Genomic DNA, 17,619 nt, shown 5'->3' with positions numbered 1-17,619 from the left:
AGAATCCATGGAATACCTGTCCTCCAAATAAGAACATAAGAACATGCCATACTGAGTCAGACCAAGGGTCCATCAAGTCCAGCATCCTGTTTCCAACAGTGGCCAATCCAAGCCATAAGAACCTGGCAAGTACCCAAAAACTAAGTCTATTCCATGTTATCGTTGCTAGTAATAGCAGTGGCTAATTTCTAAGTCAACTTAATTAATAGCAGGTAATGAACTTCTCCTCCAAGAACTTATCCAATCCTTTTGTAAACACAGCTATACTAACTGCACTAACCACATCCTCTGGCAACAAATTCCAGAGTTTAATTGTGCGTTGAGTGAAAAAGAACTTTCTCCAATTAGTTTTAAATGTGCCACATGCTAAGTTCATGGAGGTCCCCCTAGTCTATTATCCGAAAGCGTAAATAACCGATTCACATCTACCTGTTCTAGACCTCTCATGATTTTAAACCTCTATCATATCCCCCCTCAGCTGTCTCTTCTCCAAGCTGAAAAGTCCTAACCTCTTTAGTCTTTCCGGGATTAGATGCCAAGAAGTGCATCTGAGGTGCAGCAATCCAAAAGAGCTTTATGTGATGGGTGGTGAAAAACTAATGCGCACAGATTAGGAGAGGGACCTTGGTGTGATAGAGTATGATGATCTGAAAATAGCAAAGCAATGTGACAAAGTGATAGTTAAAGATAGATGAATGCTGGGCTGCACAGAGAAGAATAACCAGTAAGAAAAGAGAGGTGATAATGCCCTTGGTACAGGTCCTTGGTGAGGCCTCATCTGGAGTACTGCGTTTAATCCTGGTGTCCGTATCTCAAAAATGATAAAGACAGTCCAAAGAGCAGCAATGAAAATGGTGAGGGATCAGCACTGGAAGACATATGAGGCGAGGCTGAATGATCTGAATATGTACACCCTAGAAGAAAAGAGGTGCAGGGGAGATATGATACAGACCTTCAGATATCTGAATGGTTTTAATGATGTACAATCGTCAAACTTTTTCCGTTGGAAAGAAATCAATAGAACTAGGGGTCATGAAATGAAACTACAGGGAAGACAACTTAGAACCAACGTCAGGAAATATTTCTTCACGGAGAGGGTGGTGAATGCCTGGACTGCCCTTCCGGAAGAGGTGGCGAAGATGAAAAATTCAAGTAATTCAAATGGGCATGGGATAAAGACTAGAGGTTGGAAATAAAGAAAAGAGTGCATGGGAGTAAACTTGCTGGTGTGGCAATTGCTACCCTTAACGATTAAGCCTTGATACTGTTAATGCAACTCCATCACTGCTCTCTGCTTCAATGGCAGTGAGAAAAGGGGGAATTTGATTCAGACAGCAACCAACAAGGGGCCCTGACTTTTGCAGTTTGGGAACAAATAAACATGGGAGAAATTAGCTGATGGAGAGCTTACTACTCTTAATCACTACACCTGATACTTTTGATGTAACTCCAACATGGTTCTCTGCTTTCACGGCAACAGTTAAGGGAAATTGGATTCAAACAGCATCTGAGGGCCCTGACTTTTACAGTCTGGTAAACTGCTGCACAGTGCAGCAGATATTGGTATAAGCTTGCTGGGCAGACTGGGTGGATCATTTGGTCCTTTTCTGCTGTCATTTCTATGTTTCTTAAAACACTCTAGGGTGTCCTCCAATCCAAAATAATTCTTATCTACTTCTTGGATCTTTTCCCTCTCTTTGATACTTACTTCCAAGGGAGCAAAACACCCAGGGTGAACTTTGGGGTTGAACTCTGCCCCATCACAAAGGCTTGGTGTAAGCACTTTATAAACTCCTTGGACACAGAGGCCCAGGCCAAAGAAGAAGCATCTAAGTTAGAGCAGACGAAACAGCACATTTTAGACTTGCTGCCACAGTTTCAGGCATTTCAGGCTCAATCTGCAGGGCCGAGAAAGTGGTTCTAGCTCTATTTCCATTTCTTGTGCTCCCAATATGGCCACCGTATCCACTGTACTGCCTATATCCCTGGCGGGAACAGACTGCCCAAATGGCCCCACCGATGCGGCCACCCCCCCAGAGCCTTGAAATTGTTGCTCCTTTGTGATTCTCTCTCCTCCGAACACTCCTGGTATAGTTTTGCTGTTCCTCCTGCCTGTAGATTATGAGCTCCCCAAGTTCTTCCAATGCACTGAAGCCATTACACTCCCCTTCTCCATAAATACTGTTGCAGCTGGAGAGTATGTGAAAATAAGAACTCACCCAGATATCCTTCACTGTCCATTCCTCAGCTCTACTTAGCTTCTGTGATTTTTTTTTTTTTTTTTTTTTAACAAAAAGAGAGGAATATGATATGGAGGAGAGAAGAGTGAGAGGTGGGGGGAGGGAGGTTAAGCCATAGCCCAAACCAGTCCCAAAAATAAAAAAAAACTGGATGTCCCTCGGCCCAGACCCTGCTTTACTGAGGGAGTATTAGTTTTTCACCTCAGGGGCTGCCCTCTAGAAAATCGTATTCAGTCTAACCAGGCCAGAGTCCACAGTATGGGATGCTTGCCTACCATCTACTGTAGAAACAATATTGGCAGGATAAGGTCAGCACAAGTGCCTATAAGGGGTGATGTCAGCGAATCTACTGATTTGTCTCCATCTCCTGGACTAGTCTGACTGGACGAAGAGTAAGTGTAATTTTGGAGAGATATTATATAACGTTGAAATTTGATTATGACGTATGTTATTGTCGTATATCACTGATTCTTCTGTTTATATCCCTCTTTTCTCAACAGAAATAGAAAATAGAAATGCCAACTCAAAGTAAAGGTAGCAACTCTAAGCCACATGAAGTCAGCCCCAGAATAGAGCTGGGGAGCAAGACAGGGCAATAAAGCAAAGTTGGTAACCTGTGTTCTCTGTGGATAGAGGACAAACAGCTATATAAAAGTGGGTAACATCTTCCAACAGTGTTGAGATTAGGATCAATTCTCTCACAGCTCAGAATTTTCCAGAAGTTTTTGTAAATATCACTACACACCTCTCCGTGGTGTAATACCTAGTAGATCACAGTTTTGCAGGTAGGAGGGAGGGATTGTTGGCTGTTTGACCTGCTGTCCACAGAGAACACCTGTTACAAGCAAGCAACTTTGCTTTCTCCGTGGACAAACAGCACAATACAGCCACCAAGTGGAGACTCCTAAGCTGAAGGTTGCCGTTAATTTTATACTCTATAAGAGCTTCCTAATACAGAAAACAAAACTAACATCAAGCAAAGTAAGCAAAGCAACAAATATAACAGAAAAATAACTAAGGAAATAATCATACACTATAGTCCACAATACAGGGTAGTCTCTTCATATGCCGAGGAAAACAAAGAAAGAAGGCTTACACCCTGTTGTATACACCTCAAACTAAATGTGGGAATAAATGAACTTATTTAACAGAAGAAAAGGCTACCTCCGGCGAAGATGTCATTCCAGGTCTGGACAATGCCTGTCTTTCACTAATAAACTGAATCAGATGTCTTGGATCTTTCCCTATAATGTACAGGTCTAATACTGGATGAAAATTTCCTGTCTTTTTCAGAACCAGAAAATCTCAACTAGAACCCTTTCCCCCTTTTGGTTCTTGGGAACAGGATAAGAACATAAGAAATTGCCATGCTGGGTCAGACCAAGGGTCCATCAAGCCCAGCATCCTGTTTCCAACAGAGGCCAAACCAGGCCACAAGAACCTGGCAATTACCCAAACCACTAAGAAGATCCCATGCTACTGATGCGATTAATAACAGTGGCTATACCCTAACTAAACTTGATTAATAGCCGTTAATGGACTTCTCCTCCAAGAACTTATCCAAACCTTTTTGGAACCCAGCTACACTAACTGCACTAACCACATCCTCTGGCAACAAATTCCAGAGCTTTATTGTGTGTTGAGTGAAAAAGAATTTTCTCCGATTAGTCTTAAATGTGCTACTTGCTAACTTCATGGAATGCCCCCTAGTCCTATTATTTGAAAGTGTAAATAACTGATTCAGATCTACTCTTTCAAGACCTCTGATGATCTTAAAGACCTCTATCATATCTCCCCCTCAGCCGTCTCTTCTCCAAGCTGAAAAGTCTTAACCTCTTCAACCTTTCCTCATAGGGGAGCTGTTCCATCCCCTTTATCATTTTTGTTGCCCTTCTCTGTACCTTCTCCATCGCAACTATATCTTTTTTGAGATGCGATGACCAGAACTGTACACAGCATTCAAGGTGTGGTCTCACCATGGAGCGATATAGAGGCATTATGACATTTTCCGGTTTAACCATTCCCTTCCTAATAATTCCTAACATTGCTGAGCTGACGCTTTTAAAGTATTATCCACTATGATGCCTAGATCTTTTTCCTGGTGGTAGCTCCTAATATGGAACATAACATCGTGTAACTACAGCAAGGGTTATTTTTCCCTATATGCAACAACTTGCACTTGGTCCACATTAAATTTCATCTGCCATTTGGATGCCCAATCTTCTAGTCTTGCAAGGTCCTCCTGTAATGTTTCACAATCCGCTTGTGATTTAACTACTCTGAATAATTTTGTATCATCCGCAAATTTGATAACCTCACTCGTCGTATTCCTTTCCAGATCATTTATATATATGTTGAAAAGCACCAGTTCTAGTACAGATCCCTGAGGCACTCCACTGTTTACCCTTTTCCACTGAGAAAATTGACCATTTAATCCTACTCTCTGTTTCCTGTCTCTTAACCAGTTTGTAATCCAAAGAAGGACATCGCCTCCTATCCCATGACTTTTTAGTTTTCTTAGAAGCCTCTCATGAGGGACTTTGTCAAACGCCTTCTGAAAATCCAAATACACTACATCTACCGGTTCACCTTTATCCACATGTTTATTAACCCCTTCAAATAAATGAAGCAGATTTGTTAGGCAACACTTCCCTTGGGTAAATCCATGTTGACTGTGTTCCATTAAATCATGTCTTTCTATATGCTCTACGATTTTGAACTTGAGAATAGTTTCCACTATTTTTCCCGGCACTGAAGTCAGGCTCACTAGTCTATAGTTTCCCGGATCGCCCCTGGAGCCTTTTTTAAATATTGGCGTTACATTGGCCACCCTCCAGTCTTCAGGTACAATGGATGATTGACATGTGCTTCCCTTATCAGGCCCTTCCTTCATGTAGTTTTGCACAATTTCTGACCACGGTGTTTGAACAAATTCATATTCTAGTAATGGTGGCAGTGGTAGCGCGGGACATTCTTTGTTTGCCCCTCTGCTTCTAGCAGTAGTAGCAATAGCATTCTTCTATCTGAGGAATTGGCACAGAATTCCCTCTGACATTTTGATGACAAATTGTGCTCACGTTTTGGTGTGAGATCTATGCGCAATGTTTTTGTTTCTGAGCTTACTTGTACTTTAATTGCTCTGCACCATGTTTGTGTCTGTGCACTTACAGCTCAGGGCCTTGGCTCCGCTTCTATGCCAATTGACTGGCGCCATGGCTGTGCTTCTGCGCCAGTGTCTCTGCGCTGCGTCCTTTCGACACTGATGGTTCCTTGCTGTGGTGCTTTTGCCCTACTCTTTTTTCTGATACCTCTGCATTGACAGTCCAGCACTATCTTTTTTTTTAGGGTCAGTGGACTTACATTGACACACACTAATTTTCCCTCCAATGAAGACATTTAAATACAACACAGTGATGCTAGAGAGAAACTTGCCCAACCATTCGTGATCATGGATGAATTGGACCGAGGAGAGGAGTGTGGTGATATTAATGTGGAAAGACCTGCACATGCTCAAATGCTTCTGGAAAATTATGAGCTATGAGAGAATAGATCCCAGTCTCGGTGCTGTTGGATTATGTCATTCACTTATGTGGCTGTATTATGCTACTTGTCCATGTAGAAAAAATCTAGTTCAAGATGAGACAAGCTCATTTCAATAAAACCATGAAAACCCACAAAGATTTAAGACATGTTCATATAGGCATCTTTGGACAGCACAAGCTCTATACTGCTAGGGACATATGCAGCATGATGTAACTGGAAACAATAGTGACTGTGCAAGCACTCACCTATAACAAGGCGTTGTGATCATGTACGAAGTACAGCTGAAGTGCAATTTGAAATCTAGTTTTTCATGAGATGATCCTTCATCATCCTGGAAAAGATCAATGGAAACTCAATTAAGAGAAATACCTGGCAACACCTTCACCTAGTCCAACTGATTGAAAGGAAAATTTGGTTCTTACCTGATAATGTTCGTTCCTGTAGTACCACGGAACAGTCTAGACTCCTGGGTTTATTCATCCATGCCAACAGGTGGAGCAGAGAAAGTAAAACTGACACTGCTTTCTATACACTGATGCCACCTGCAGTTCCTCAGTATTAATCTGTACCAAAGCTGAATGCAATAAAAATCATAAAAAAACATTTGAATATAAACATGATAAAAAACTTCTGATGTCTGTAATTTACAACAGTTAAGTGGACGACTCTCCACCCTCCTTAATACTTGGGCGGGACTCTGGACTGATCCGTGGTACTACAGGAATGAAAATTATCAGGTAAGAACCAAATTTTCCTTTCCCTGTACGTACCCGGATCAGTCCAGACTCCTGGGATGTACCAAAGCTTCCTAAATAGGAAAAGGACCTGGAGAGTCTGCTTGCAACACGCTTGCGCCAAAAGACAGAGACTCCTGATCTGTCACATCCAGTCGATGTCTTGCAAACGTATGCAGAGACTTCCAGGTCGCTGTTCTACAAATCTCTTGTGGCGATACCAAGTGAGCCCTCTGCCCAAGAAGTCGCCTGAGATCGGGTGGAATGAGCCCTCAAGCTTTCTGGCACTGGCTTACATAAGAACATAAGAACATGCCATACTGGGTCAGACCAAGGGTCCATCAAGCCCAGCATCCTGTTTCCAACAGAGGCCAATCCAGGCCATAAGAACCTGGCAAGTACCCAAAAACTAAAGTCTATTCCATGTTACTGTTGCTAGTAATAGCGGTGGCTATTATCTAAGTCAACCTAATTAATAGCAGGTAACGGGCTTCTCCTCCAAGATCTTATCCAATCCTTTTTTACACACAGCTATACTAACTGCACTAACCACATCCTCTGGCAACAAATTCCAGAGTATAATTGTGCGTTGAGTGAAAAAGAACTTTCTCCGATTAGTTTTAAATGTGCCACATGCTAACTTCATGCAGTGCCCCCTAGTCTTTCTATTATCCGAAAGAGTAAAAAAATGATCCACATCTACCCGTTCTAGACCTCTCATGATTTTAAACACCTCTATCATATCCCCCCTCAGCTGTCTCTTCTCCAAGCTGCAAAGTCCTAAACTCTTTAGTCTTTCCTCATAGGGGAGCTATTCCATTCCCTTTATCATTTTGGTAGCCCTTCTCTGTACCTTCTCCATCGCAATTATATCTTTTTTGAGATGCGGCGACCAGAATTGTACACAATATTCACCATGGAGCGATACAGAGGCATTATGACATTTTCTGTTTTATTCACCATTCCCTTTCTAATAATTCCCAACATTCTGTTTGCTTTTTTGACTGCCTCAGCACACTGAACCGATGATTTCAATGTGTTATCCACTATGACACCTAGATCTCTTTCTTGGGTAGTAGCACCTAATATGAAACCTAACATTGTGTAACTATAGCATGGGTTATTTTTCCCCATATGCATCACCTTGCACTTGTCCATATTAAATTTCATCTGCCATTTAGATGCCCAATTTTCCAGCCTCACAAGGTCTTCCTGCAATTTATCACAATCTGCTTGTGATTTAACTACTCTGAACAATTTTGTATCATCTGCAAATTTGATTACCTCATTCGTCATATTTCTTTCCAGATCATTTATAAATATATTGAAAAGTAGGGGTCCCAATACAGATCCCTGAGGCACTCCATTGACCACTCCCTTCCACTGTGAATATTGTCCATTTAATCCTACTCTGTTTCCTGTCTTTTAGCCAGTTTGTAATCCACGAAAGGACATCGCCACCTATCCCATAACTTTTTACTTTTCCTAGAAGCCTCTCATGAGGAACTTTGTCAAATGCCTTCTGAAAATCCAAGTACACTACATCTACCGGTTCACCTTTATCCACATGTTTATTAACTCCTTCAAAAAAGTGAAGCAGATTTGTGAGGCAAGACTTGCCTTGGGTAAGAGGATCCAGCTTGAAACCCTTTCTTCGGATCGCTCCACAAAACAAAAGGATGGTCAGACCACCTAAAACCATTCGTGACTGTAAGATAGCTATGAACATCCAATAGCCGAAGCTCACGAGCATTAGACTCAGAGGCTGTCAAATCTGAAAAAGCCGGCAGCTTAACAGACTGATTAACATGGAAAGAAGATACCACTTTCAGGAGAAAAGATGGTACTGTCTGTAAAGATACACCTCTGTCCCATATCTTAAGAAAAGGATCTCGACATGACAAAGCTTGCAACTCCAAAATTCTCCTTGCCTAGCAAATGGCCACCAGGAAAACAACCTTCAAAGTCACATCCTTAAGAATAGCCCTGCGGATAGGTTTAAATGGAGCCTCTCACAAACCTCTAAGTACCAGGCTGAGGTTCCAAGGAGGACAAACTCTCCTCACCAGCGACCGTAAATTCTTGACTCCTCAAATAAATCAGATCACATCAGGATGAGAGGACAAGCGGTACCCATCCAGCTTTCACCTGAAACAAGCCAAAGCTGCTACATGAACTCTAAGAGAGATGAAAGCAAGGCCCTTAACCGAACCGTCCTGTAGGAAAGATAAAATGTGTGATACAGAAGCTTGCAAGGCCTGAACCCCCTTCGCCACACACCAGGACTCAAATACTTTCCAGACTTGGACGTAAGACACAGAGGTGGACTTCTGCCTAGATTAGAGGAGGGTAGTAATCACCGGGTCCGGGTATCCTCTCGACCTTAAACGCCTCCTCTCAAAAACTCTGCCGCTAGACGGCAGAGTTGCTTACCTGTAACATATGTTCTCACAGGACAGCAGGATGTTAGTCCTCACATATGGGTGACATCATCAGGATGGAGCCCAATCACGGAACACTTTTGTCAAAGTTTCTAGAACTTTGACTGGCACCACTGGGCATGCCCAGCATGGTACTAACCCTGCATCCAGCAGGGGTTCCCTTCAGTCTCGTGTACAGCAAGAAGTATGTGCAAAAAATAAAATAAATCATGAACGAACCCAACTCTGCGGGGTAGTGGACGGGTTTCGTGAGGACTAACATCCTGCTGAGTTAATGCACTGAGTTAGTCCTGAAATTGGTCGGGTAAGGTTTCAGAGAAATCCTGGATCTTCTTTAAAAGGTCCCTGTTATACTGGGTCATGTATAACTGGTAGGAAGCAATGCGAGAAATAAAGCATTGAACCATGGAAAACACGTTGGCCAAATGCATCCAGGAACTTCTGCTCCTTCTCTGGAGGCGTGGAAGAATGAGGCTTAGAATGACATGCCTTCTTCTGAGCCGATTCGACGACCACAGAATGATGGGCGAGCTGTGTTTTCTGAAATCCAGGTGCTGCTTGTACAAGTTAGGTGGCATTTGTTTTCCGGTTCACCAGTGGTACAGAGCCTGGATATTCCCAATTTCTTTTCAGTTGGTCAAGGAGGACTTCATGATCAGGAACGGACATGATTTCCTTGGGCACATCTACAAACTGGAGCACTTCCAGAATTTTGCGCCTGGAGTCCTCTTCTGTCTGAAGCTGGAATGGAATAGCCTCAGACATCTCCTTAATAAAACTGATAAAGGACAGGTCCACTGGAGGAGAACGTCTTCTCTCCTCAGGGAGAGATGGTTCTGAAGGCATGTCCTCAGAATCCTGGGAAGAATCATCGATCCAAGGCTGGTAAGGCTGGTCTCCAGCTCCCATGGGATCTTCAGATGGAAGAAATGGTGCAATTCCTGTGGGATCAGGCTGAGGCACAGACGGCACGATGGTGGCACCGACAGCACCGCTAGTGGCACTGACGGCAGACGATGTGGCATCGATGGTGGGATTGGCACAGATGGAACCGGTGAAACAGGTGGGTGAGTCGGTGGCAGGACTCCCGACAGTCCGAGGACTGGCTCTGCCCTCGGTGTCAATCCGAACTGGAGCGCCAGAAACAGGAAGTGCTGCCCCAAGACCATAAACCGCAGGTAGTGTTGATGGTCCCGGGAAATGGGAATGTGGAGATATGCTTCCGTCAGATGTAATGATGCCAGGAACTCCTGGGTGTGTACCGCTGCTATCACCAGCCGCAACATTTCCATCCGAAAAAGGGGAACCTTCGACATCGTGTTCACTCGCTTCAAATCGAGAATGGGATGAAAGGCTCCCTTCTTTCTTCGGAACCACAAAGTAAATTGAATACCGCCCCGTTCGAAGCTCGTCCGGAGGCACCGGAACCACTGCCCCCAAGAGCTGCAACCTGTGCAAAGTCTCCCGCACCGCCCTGTGCTTCTGCAGATAGCTGCAGGGGGAAATTAGGAACAGGTTGAGGATGGGCCGAGCAAATTCTAAAGCGTAATCATCCCTTATCACACTGAGTATCCACTAATCCTGTGTGATCTTAGCCCACTCCTCGTAAAACCACGTCAACCAACCTCCTATAAAAAGGACGGCGGAGTGGGCCGGCCTCCTTTCATTATGCTGATTTGGGGCCGGAAGAGCCGTATTGCTGGGGGCTCTGAAGGGCCAACGTCCACCTCGAAAGGACTGCTCCCAGGACTGACCTTGAGGCGAAAAAGACCTCTGTGTCACTGCCACGGTGGTCGAAATCTCCAAGTGTCCCGAAAATGCGGCCAAGGGGGAAAATATCATCATCTGCCCCGAGGCTTGTCTTCCGGTAAGCAAGGCACCTTAGTGTCTCCTAATTGCTTCATAATCTGATCCAACTCCTCGCCAAATAGGAGACGACCCTTAAATGGTAAAGACACTAGCTGGGTCTTAGATGAAACATCTGAGGACCAGTTACGAAGCCAGAGCAGGCGCCTTGCTGCCACTGCAGCCCCCATAATGCGGGAAGTCATCCGCACCACATCATACAATGCATCTGCTACAAATGCAATGGCCGCTTCCAACCGGTCTGCCTGAGCCGCCTGCGAACCTCCAAGTGTCTGATTCTCCTGGGAATGTTGTACCCAGTGTAAGCATGCCCACTGCATGAGACTGGAACAAATAGCCACGCGGAGACTCAAGGCTGAAACCTCAAAAATCCTTTTGAGATGAATCTCCAGCTTGCGATCCTGAACCTCCTTCAGAGCTGCCGCTCCTGCAACCGGAATGGTCATCTTCTTTGTGACGGCGGATACCGCAGCATTCTCCTTAGGGAGAGCAAACAACTCCATGGTCTGCTCCGGCAAGGCATAAAGCTTGGCTATAGCCCTACCGACTTTCAGGCCCACGTCCTGATTATTCCATTCCTGATCCACCAACGTTTTAACGGACTCATGATATGGGAACCCGGAAGTGGGATGCCGCGTGCCCTCCAAAACTGGATCTGCACTGTCCTTCCAAGCGTCATCAGGGGGAGGCTGGAGACCCAGCTCCTCCAGAACTTGGGGAATAAGCGGCGCCAATTCCTCTCTGCGGAACAAGCATAGGATCTTGGGGTCATCTTTCTTCGTTGCAGGCCCGGGATCAAGATCATCACTTTGGCTGGCGTCTGCCACTTCCGGGTCTGCCGTCCGATTACCAGCAAGTGATGTCCCTAGGCCGGAGGTATTTTCCTGTGGAACCACAGCGGGCAAGCGTAATACTCTAGCGGTCACAGTACCTACCTGCGATGCCCCTGCCTGCTCTGACCCAGAGTCGGGCAGCGACCCATCCGGAGATAAACCAGCCTCCGGGAGCAAAGAGGGGGTGCTAGCCCCCCTCCCCCCCCGCCAGGCACCAACCCCTCATACTGTGCCAAAAAAGGCCTTGTGCATAAGCAGCACAAATTCCGGCGAAAAAGGGACCGGGGCCCGCACACTGTCCTTTTGCTGAAAGGGCCCCCCCGGGTCCTGCTGAGCCCTCCTGTCCCACAATAGGACCCGGAAGCACCGGGGAAAAAACCGGAGGAAGATCCGCTTCAGACCCTGAAAACGTGGGCCTGACCGCTGTGGGATCCGAAATGGCCGTCGTTCCCGCAGTTATCGCCTCAGGCAGCTGCACGCGGACTGAACCGCTCGGAGCTGCAGGGGAAGAAGAAGAAAATTACTCTCCTACGTTTGGGAGGCACCGGGAGCTCAAAGGGGCCCTCCCCCCCTGAAACCAGGCAGCACACAAACCGCATGAATTAAGCTGCGCGGGAGTCCCTCCACACGCGCGGCAAGCCACCCCCCTCACCTTCATGTTGCTGGCAGCCCGATGATGCAGCAAAAAAAAAAATACAGACGAAAAACCCGCCGAAACCGCGCGCGGGGGGGGGGGGGGGGGGGGGGGGGGGAGGCGATCCAAGCTGTCATCCCTACGCTGCTGCCCTTTTTTTTTTTTTTTTTATTAACTGCTCTAAAAGTTGCCTCACTATAAAGTTCCTACTCCTAGTACTGAAAAGAGCTGTCCAGCTCAATTCAAGTGAATAAAAATAGGAGAGGAAAGTGAGGAAAACAAAATAAGGAGCCAAAACATGAAAGGGAGGGATCTGGACCACCAGATGTGCACCTCATGGTTACCTGGGGAGCGGGCGTACAAAAGGGTCACCGACTCCCAGCCGGTCGGCCTCAACCAAACAGGGTAGGGGTCCCTCACGAGAAACCCCAACCCCTGGAAGGAAGGGTCGGAGCAGAATCCAATAATCAAAAAGTAAAATACTGGACCAAAACTGCAGGTTTAAGCATCAGTCACCCACTGCTGGAGACAGAGAAATACTGAGGAACTGCAGGTAGCATCAGTGTATAAAAAGCAGTGTCAGTTTTATTTTCTCTGTCTCTACCTACTGGTACGGATGAATAAACCCAGGAGTCTGGACTGACCTGGGTACGAACAGGGAACTTAAGGACCCTTTACCATACAGACTGTTTGAAGAAAACTCTTGTGTTTTAATTTAAATGAATCAAGTGGCAATATTCCTGACATTACACTACAAGGTCTTAGGTGATTTTTCCCTACAGAAGACAGTTTATTTGCAAATGAACATGTTAGTATGTGCATGGTTGAAATCATGGGAGATGCTGTTTCTGAAAGCTTCTGAGCAGGTCTCCTGCATGCCTAGGGAGCAGTCATGTTAGCAAGTATCACACATGAAATCACACAAACCAGTATTTAGCAAATGTTGCTTACCTGTAACAGGTGTTCTCACAGGACAGCAGGATGTTAGTCCTCACATATGGGTGACATCACAGGATGGAGCCCAATCACGAAACACTTCTGTCAAAGTTTCCAGAACTTTGACTGGCCCCTACTGGGCTTGCCCAGCATGGTACTAACCCTGCTGCCAGCAGGGGTCCCCCTTCAGTCTTGTTAAAAAGCTACAGGTAGTGCCGAAAATAAAATAAGAAAACTTTACGAACCCAACACTGCGGGGCGACGGGCGGGTTTCGTGAGGACTAACATCCTGCTGTCCTGTGAGAACACCTGTTACAGGTAAGCAACATTTGCTTTCTCACAGGACAAGCAGGATGGTAGTCCTCACATATGGGTGAGTACCGAGCTCAGGATGTCCGAGCATGTACCAAATGTACGCAGGCATGCAAAGCACTAGGCCTGGGATGAAATTTGGCCGAGGGCATCCTGAACCCCACCGGACAGGCGGAAGGGTGTTGGTACGTCACGTTGTAAATGGGTTAAGCAAGACAGACTGGCCGAAGATGGAATCTTCCGGCTTTATCTAAGTAATAATGGGCTGTAAAGGTATGGAGAGAACTCCAGGTTGCAGCCCTGCAAATGTCAGGAAGCGGTACCGAGCATAGGTGTGCTACTGAAGTCGCCATGATCCTCACAGAGTGTGCTTTAACACAGTCTTGAAGTGGAATGCCCGCTTGCTGATAACAAAAGGATATGCAGTCCGCCAACCAGGAGGAGAGAGTCTGTTTACCAACAGGCTGTCCCAATTTGATAGGATGGAAAGAGACAAATAATTGAGTGATCTTCCTGTGGGCAGCTGTACGGTCTAGGTAGAACACTAGAGCCCATTTACAGTCAAGGGTATACAGAGCCTGCTCTCCTGGATTGGAATGGGGCCTGGAAAAAAAGGTAGGTAGTATAATGGATTGATTGAGATGAAACTCTGAAACTACCTTAGGTAAGAATTTAGGGTGAGTGCGGAGTACCACCTGATCCTGCAGAAGTTTAGTGTAAGGCGGATAGGTAACTAGAGCCTGTAATTCACTAACTCTGCGAGCGGAAGTGATTGCCAAAAGGAAAATTACTTTCCATGTGAGATATTGAAGGTCACAGGATTGAAGAGGCTCGAATGGTGGTTTCATGAGCCGACCCAAAACTAGGTTGAGGTCCCAAGAAGGGGCCGGAGGACGCAGAGGAGGCTTGAGGTGAAGCAAGCCCTTCAAAAAACGTGCTACAAGGGGTTGTACTGATATGGGAACATCCCCGACACCTTTATGGAAGACAAATGCCAGAGATAGTGCAGAAACTTCGTGATTGGACAGGTAAAGGGGGTCAAGGGACTGAGAAGAGCACCATAAACCTGGTCCATTTGTAAGAATAAGATTTTCTCATGGAAGGCTTTCGTGAAGCAATCAGGACACGGGAAACTGGTTCAGAAAGCTTAAGTGGCTGAAGGATTAACCTTTCAAAATCCATGACGTCAGGGACAAGGCTTGGAGTGGCATAGGCACCCATCGTTTTGAGTGATTAGACGCGGGTCTTTTCCCAAGGGAATGTGCCTGCGAATGGAGAGATCCTGAAGTATTGGAAACCACACTTGGTGCGGCCAGTGAGGTGCTATCAGGATCATGGTTCCCTTGTCCAGACGTAACTTCACGAGAGTCTTCGAGAGAAGTGTAAGTGGAGGGAATGCATATAGGAGACCGGTTGCCCATGATAGGGAAAATGCGTCTCTTGGCTGATAGTGTTGGCTGTGAGTGAGAGAGCAGAAGTTGTCTACTTTGCGATTTTGAGGTGACGCAAAGAGGTCTATTTGAGGATAACCTCACTGGTGGAAGATGGAGTTCGCTACTGAGGGTTTTAGAGACCACTCGTGCGGTTGAAAGGTGCGACTCAGCTTGTCTGCCAACACATTGTCCACTCCTGGCAAGTGGGTGGCCCTGGGGTACATCGAGTGGGAGAGGGCCTCCGCCCATATCTGTGCAGCTTCCTGATACAGAAGGTAGGAGCCTGTCCCTCCCTGTTTGTTGATGTACCACATGGCCACCTGGCTGTCCGTCTGGATCAGGATGACTTGATTGGAGAGGCGATCCTGAAATACCCTGAGAACATACCTGATTGCGCGAAGCTCCAGGAAATTGATTTGGTGTTTGGCTTCCTCTGGAGACCCATATCCTTGTGTCTGCAGATCGGCCACGAGGGCTCCCCAGCCGACTTTGGAAGCACTGATGATGGTGAGAGTTATTTGAGGATCTGGAGCTTGGAAGGGCAAGCCTTGGAGGAGATTGACCTGATTTCTCCACCAGGCAAGAGACTGACGGAGTGAGTCGGTTACGTGGACAATGGTCGACAGGGGCTGAATGGATTGAATCCATTGTGACCGTAGAGTCCACTGCATGACTCTCATGGCCAAGCGGGCCACTGGGGTGACCTGAACTGAGGACACCATGTGTCCAGAAGGATGAGAAAGTGGTGCGCAGTCGTGGAGTGCTGAGACTGCAGCTGGTGTGCAAGAGACACGAGAGTGAGAGCCCGCTGTCTAGGCAGAAAAGCCTTTGCCTGCAAGGTGTCCAAGCCTGCCCCAATGAATGACAAGGTTTGTGATGGGACTAAGTAGGATTTGTCGTTTTTGACGAGAACTCCTAGCAAGATTAGCATGTGTAAGGTAAGATGCAGGGGACAACAGAGCAGCTTGCTGAGTGGGAGCCCTGATCAACCAATCATCTAGAAAGGGGTAGATGTGAACACCTTGAGTCCTGAGGAAGGCTGCAACTATGACAAGGCATTTTGTGAAGACTCGTGGTGGAGACGTGAGGCAGAATGGAAGCACTCTGTACTGATAGTGCTTGGGGCCTACTAGAAACCTCAGGTATTTGCGATGAGATGGAATTATCGCGATATGAGTGTATGCGTCCTGGAGGTCTAGAGAGCAGAGCCAGTCTCCTCTTTGTAGAAGAGGAAGAAGAGAGTCCAAGGTTACCATTTTGAACTTCGCTCGCTGGAGGTACTTGTTGAGGGCACATAGGTCCAGAATTGGACAAACGCCTCCCGATTTTTGGGGGATTAGAAAGTACCGGGAATAGAACCCTAGGCCATGCTGAGAGTAGGGTACTGGTTCTATTGCCTTGGACTGGAGGAGGACGGAGACGAACTGTTCCAGAAGGATGGAATGATCGGATGTTCTCGTCAGTAGAGGTGGGGAGTCCGGTGGAATGGAGAGAAAGTTCAGATGACAACCCTGAGCAATTATCACTAGGACCCACTGGTCTGAGGTGATTGTGCCATTTCAACAACAGGTGGCACTCAATTGACCTCCCACTGGTATGTGTGGCAATGGAATCTGGCTGCTGCTCTCTATGCAGGAGTCAAAAACTGGAAGCAGGGCCCGGCTGAGGAGCTGCTTGCATTTTTTGTTTTCGTGTCTGACGAGACTGAGCTTTTTTAAACTGTCTCATAGAACGGGTTCTAGATGATGGCGGGTAGGATTTCTGTGGCGGAAGAATGACTTCTTAGAGTCCTTCCAGAAGGGCTGTTTTGAAGAGTACTCAGAATGTATCAGAGAGCCGTCTTAAGTTTTCATGATGATCCTTGAGTTCCGCCACTGTTCGTTGAATCTGTTCGACAAACAGATTATCTCCTACACAAGGCAGGTCGGATAGTCTGTCTTGTACTTCAGGGCGAAGGTCGGAAGACTTGAGCCAGGCCCATTGTCTTGCCAAGATAGCAGCTGCAGGGACCCTGGTAGCAGTGTCAAAGATGTCGTAAGATGTCGTAAGATGATCTGATCTCATGCTTGCCTGCCTCAAAACCCTTGTTTACTAGGGTTTGGAGCTGATCTTGAAATTGCTGAGGCAGGGAGTTTGTTAAGTCTTGTATCTGCTTAAATAAGACCCTATTATATTGGGTCATATAGAGCTGATAAAGAGGCAGTTCTAGAGATGAGCATTGCTCCCTGGAAGACACGGCGACCAATGGCATCTAGAAATTTCTGTTCCTTGCCTAGGGGGGAAGGAAGTGTGAGATTTTGATCTCCTTGCTCTTTTCTGGGCAGATTCTACAACCACAGATTGGTGATCCAATTGAGGTTTGTAAAAACCTGGAGCTGACTGGACGAGATAGGTGGTGTCAGCTTTCCTGTGGACTGGGGCCACAAAGCCAGGATGTTCCCAGTTCTTTTTGAGGAGATCCAGAAGAACCTGGTGGATAGGGATGGAGGTTATTTCCTTGGGAGCATCCAGGAATTGTAACAGCTCCATCATTTGATGCCTGTTATCTTGTTCAGTCTACAATTGGAAGGGAACCAATTCAGACATCTCCTTCACAAAATTTATAAAGGAAAGGTCCTCTGGAGGAGAACGCTTTCTACTTTCAGTA

The 17,619-nt window shown here is 46.2% G+C and overlaps 1 protein-coding gene across 2 annotated transcripts in view; it reads right to left on the bottom strand.

Annotated features, from left to right (window-relative positions):
• Positions 1-17,619, bottom strand: part of AP3D1 (adaptor related protein complex 3 subunit delta 1) — a 358,560-nt gene that overhangs the window by 16,233 nt on the left and 324,708 nt on the right. For both annotated transcript variants that reach the window (XR_003858342.1, XM_029613909.1), the window contains one exon: positions 6,029-6,114. Coding sequence is in view for 1 of the 2 variants with exons in the window: in XM_029613909.1 (XP_029469769.1) it covers positions 6,029-6,114 (86 nt within the window). In the remaining variant the exon portion in view is untranslated. The remainder of the gene's footprint in view (positions 1-6,028; positions 6,115-17,619) is intronic.

Source organism: Rhinatrema bivittatum, chromosome 8 (genome assembly GCF_901001135.1).
Source record: "Rhinatrema bivittatum chromosome 8, aRhiBiv1.1, whole genome shotgun sequence".
NCBI classification, from domain to species: Eukaryota; Metazoa; Chordata; class Amphibia; order Gymnophiona; family Rhinatrematidae; genus Rhinatrema; species Rhinatrema bivittatum.
The sequence above is the reverse complement of the archived record's forward strand: the minus strand, read 5'-3'. Positions and strand labels throughout refer to the sequence as shown.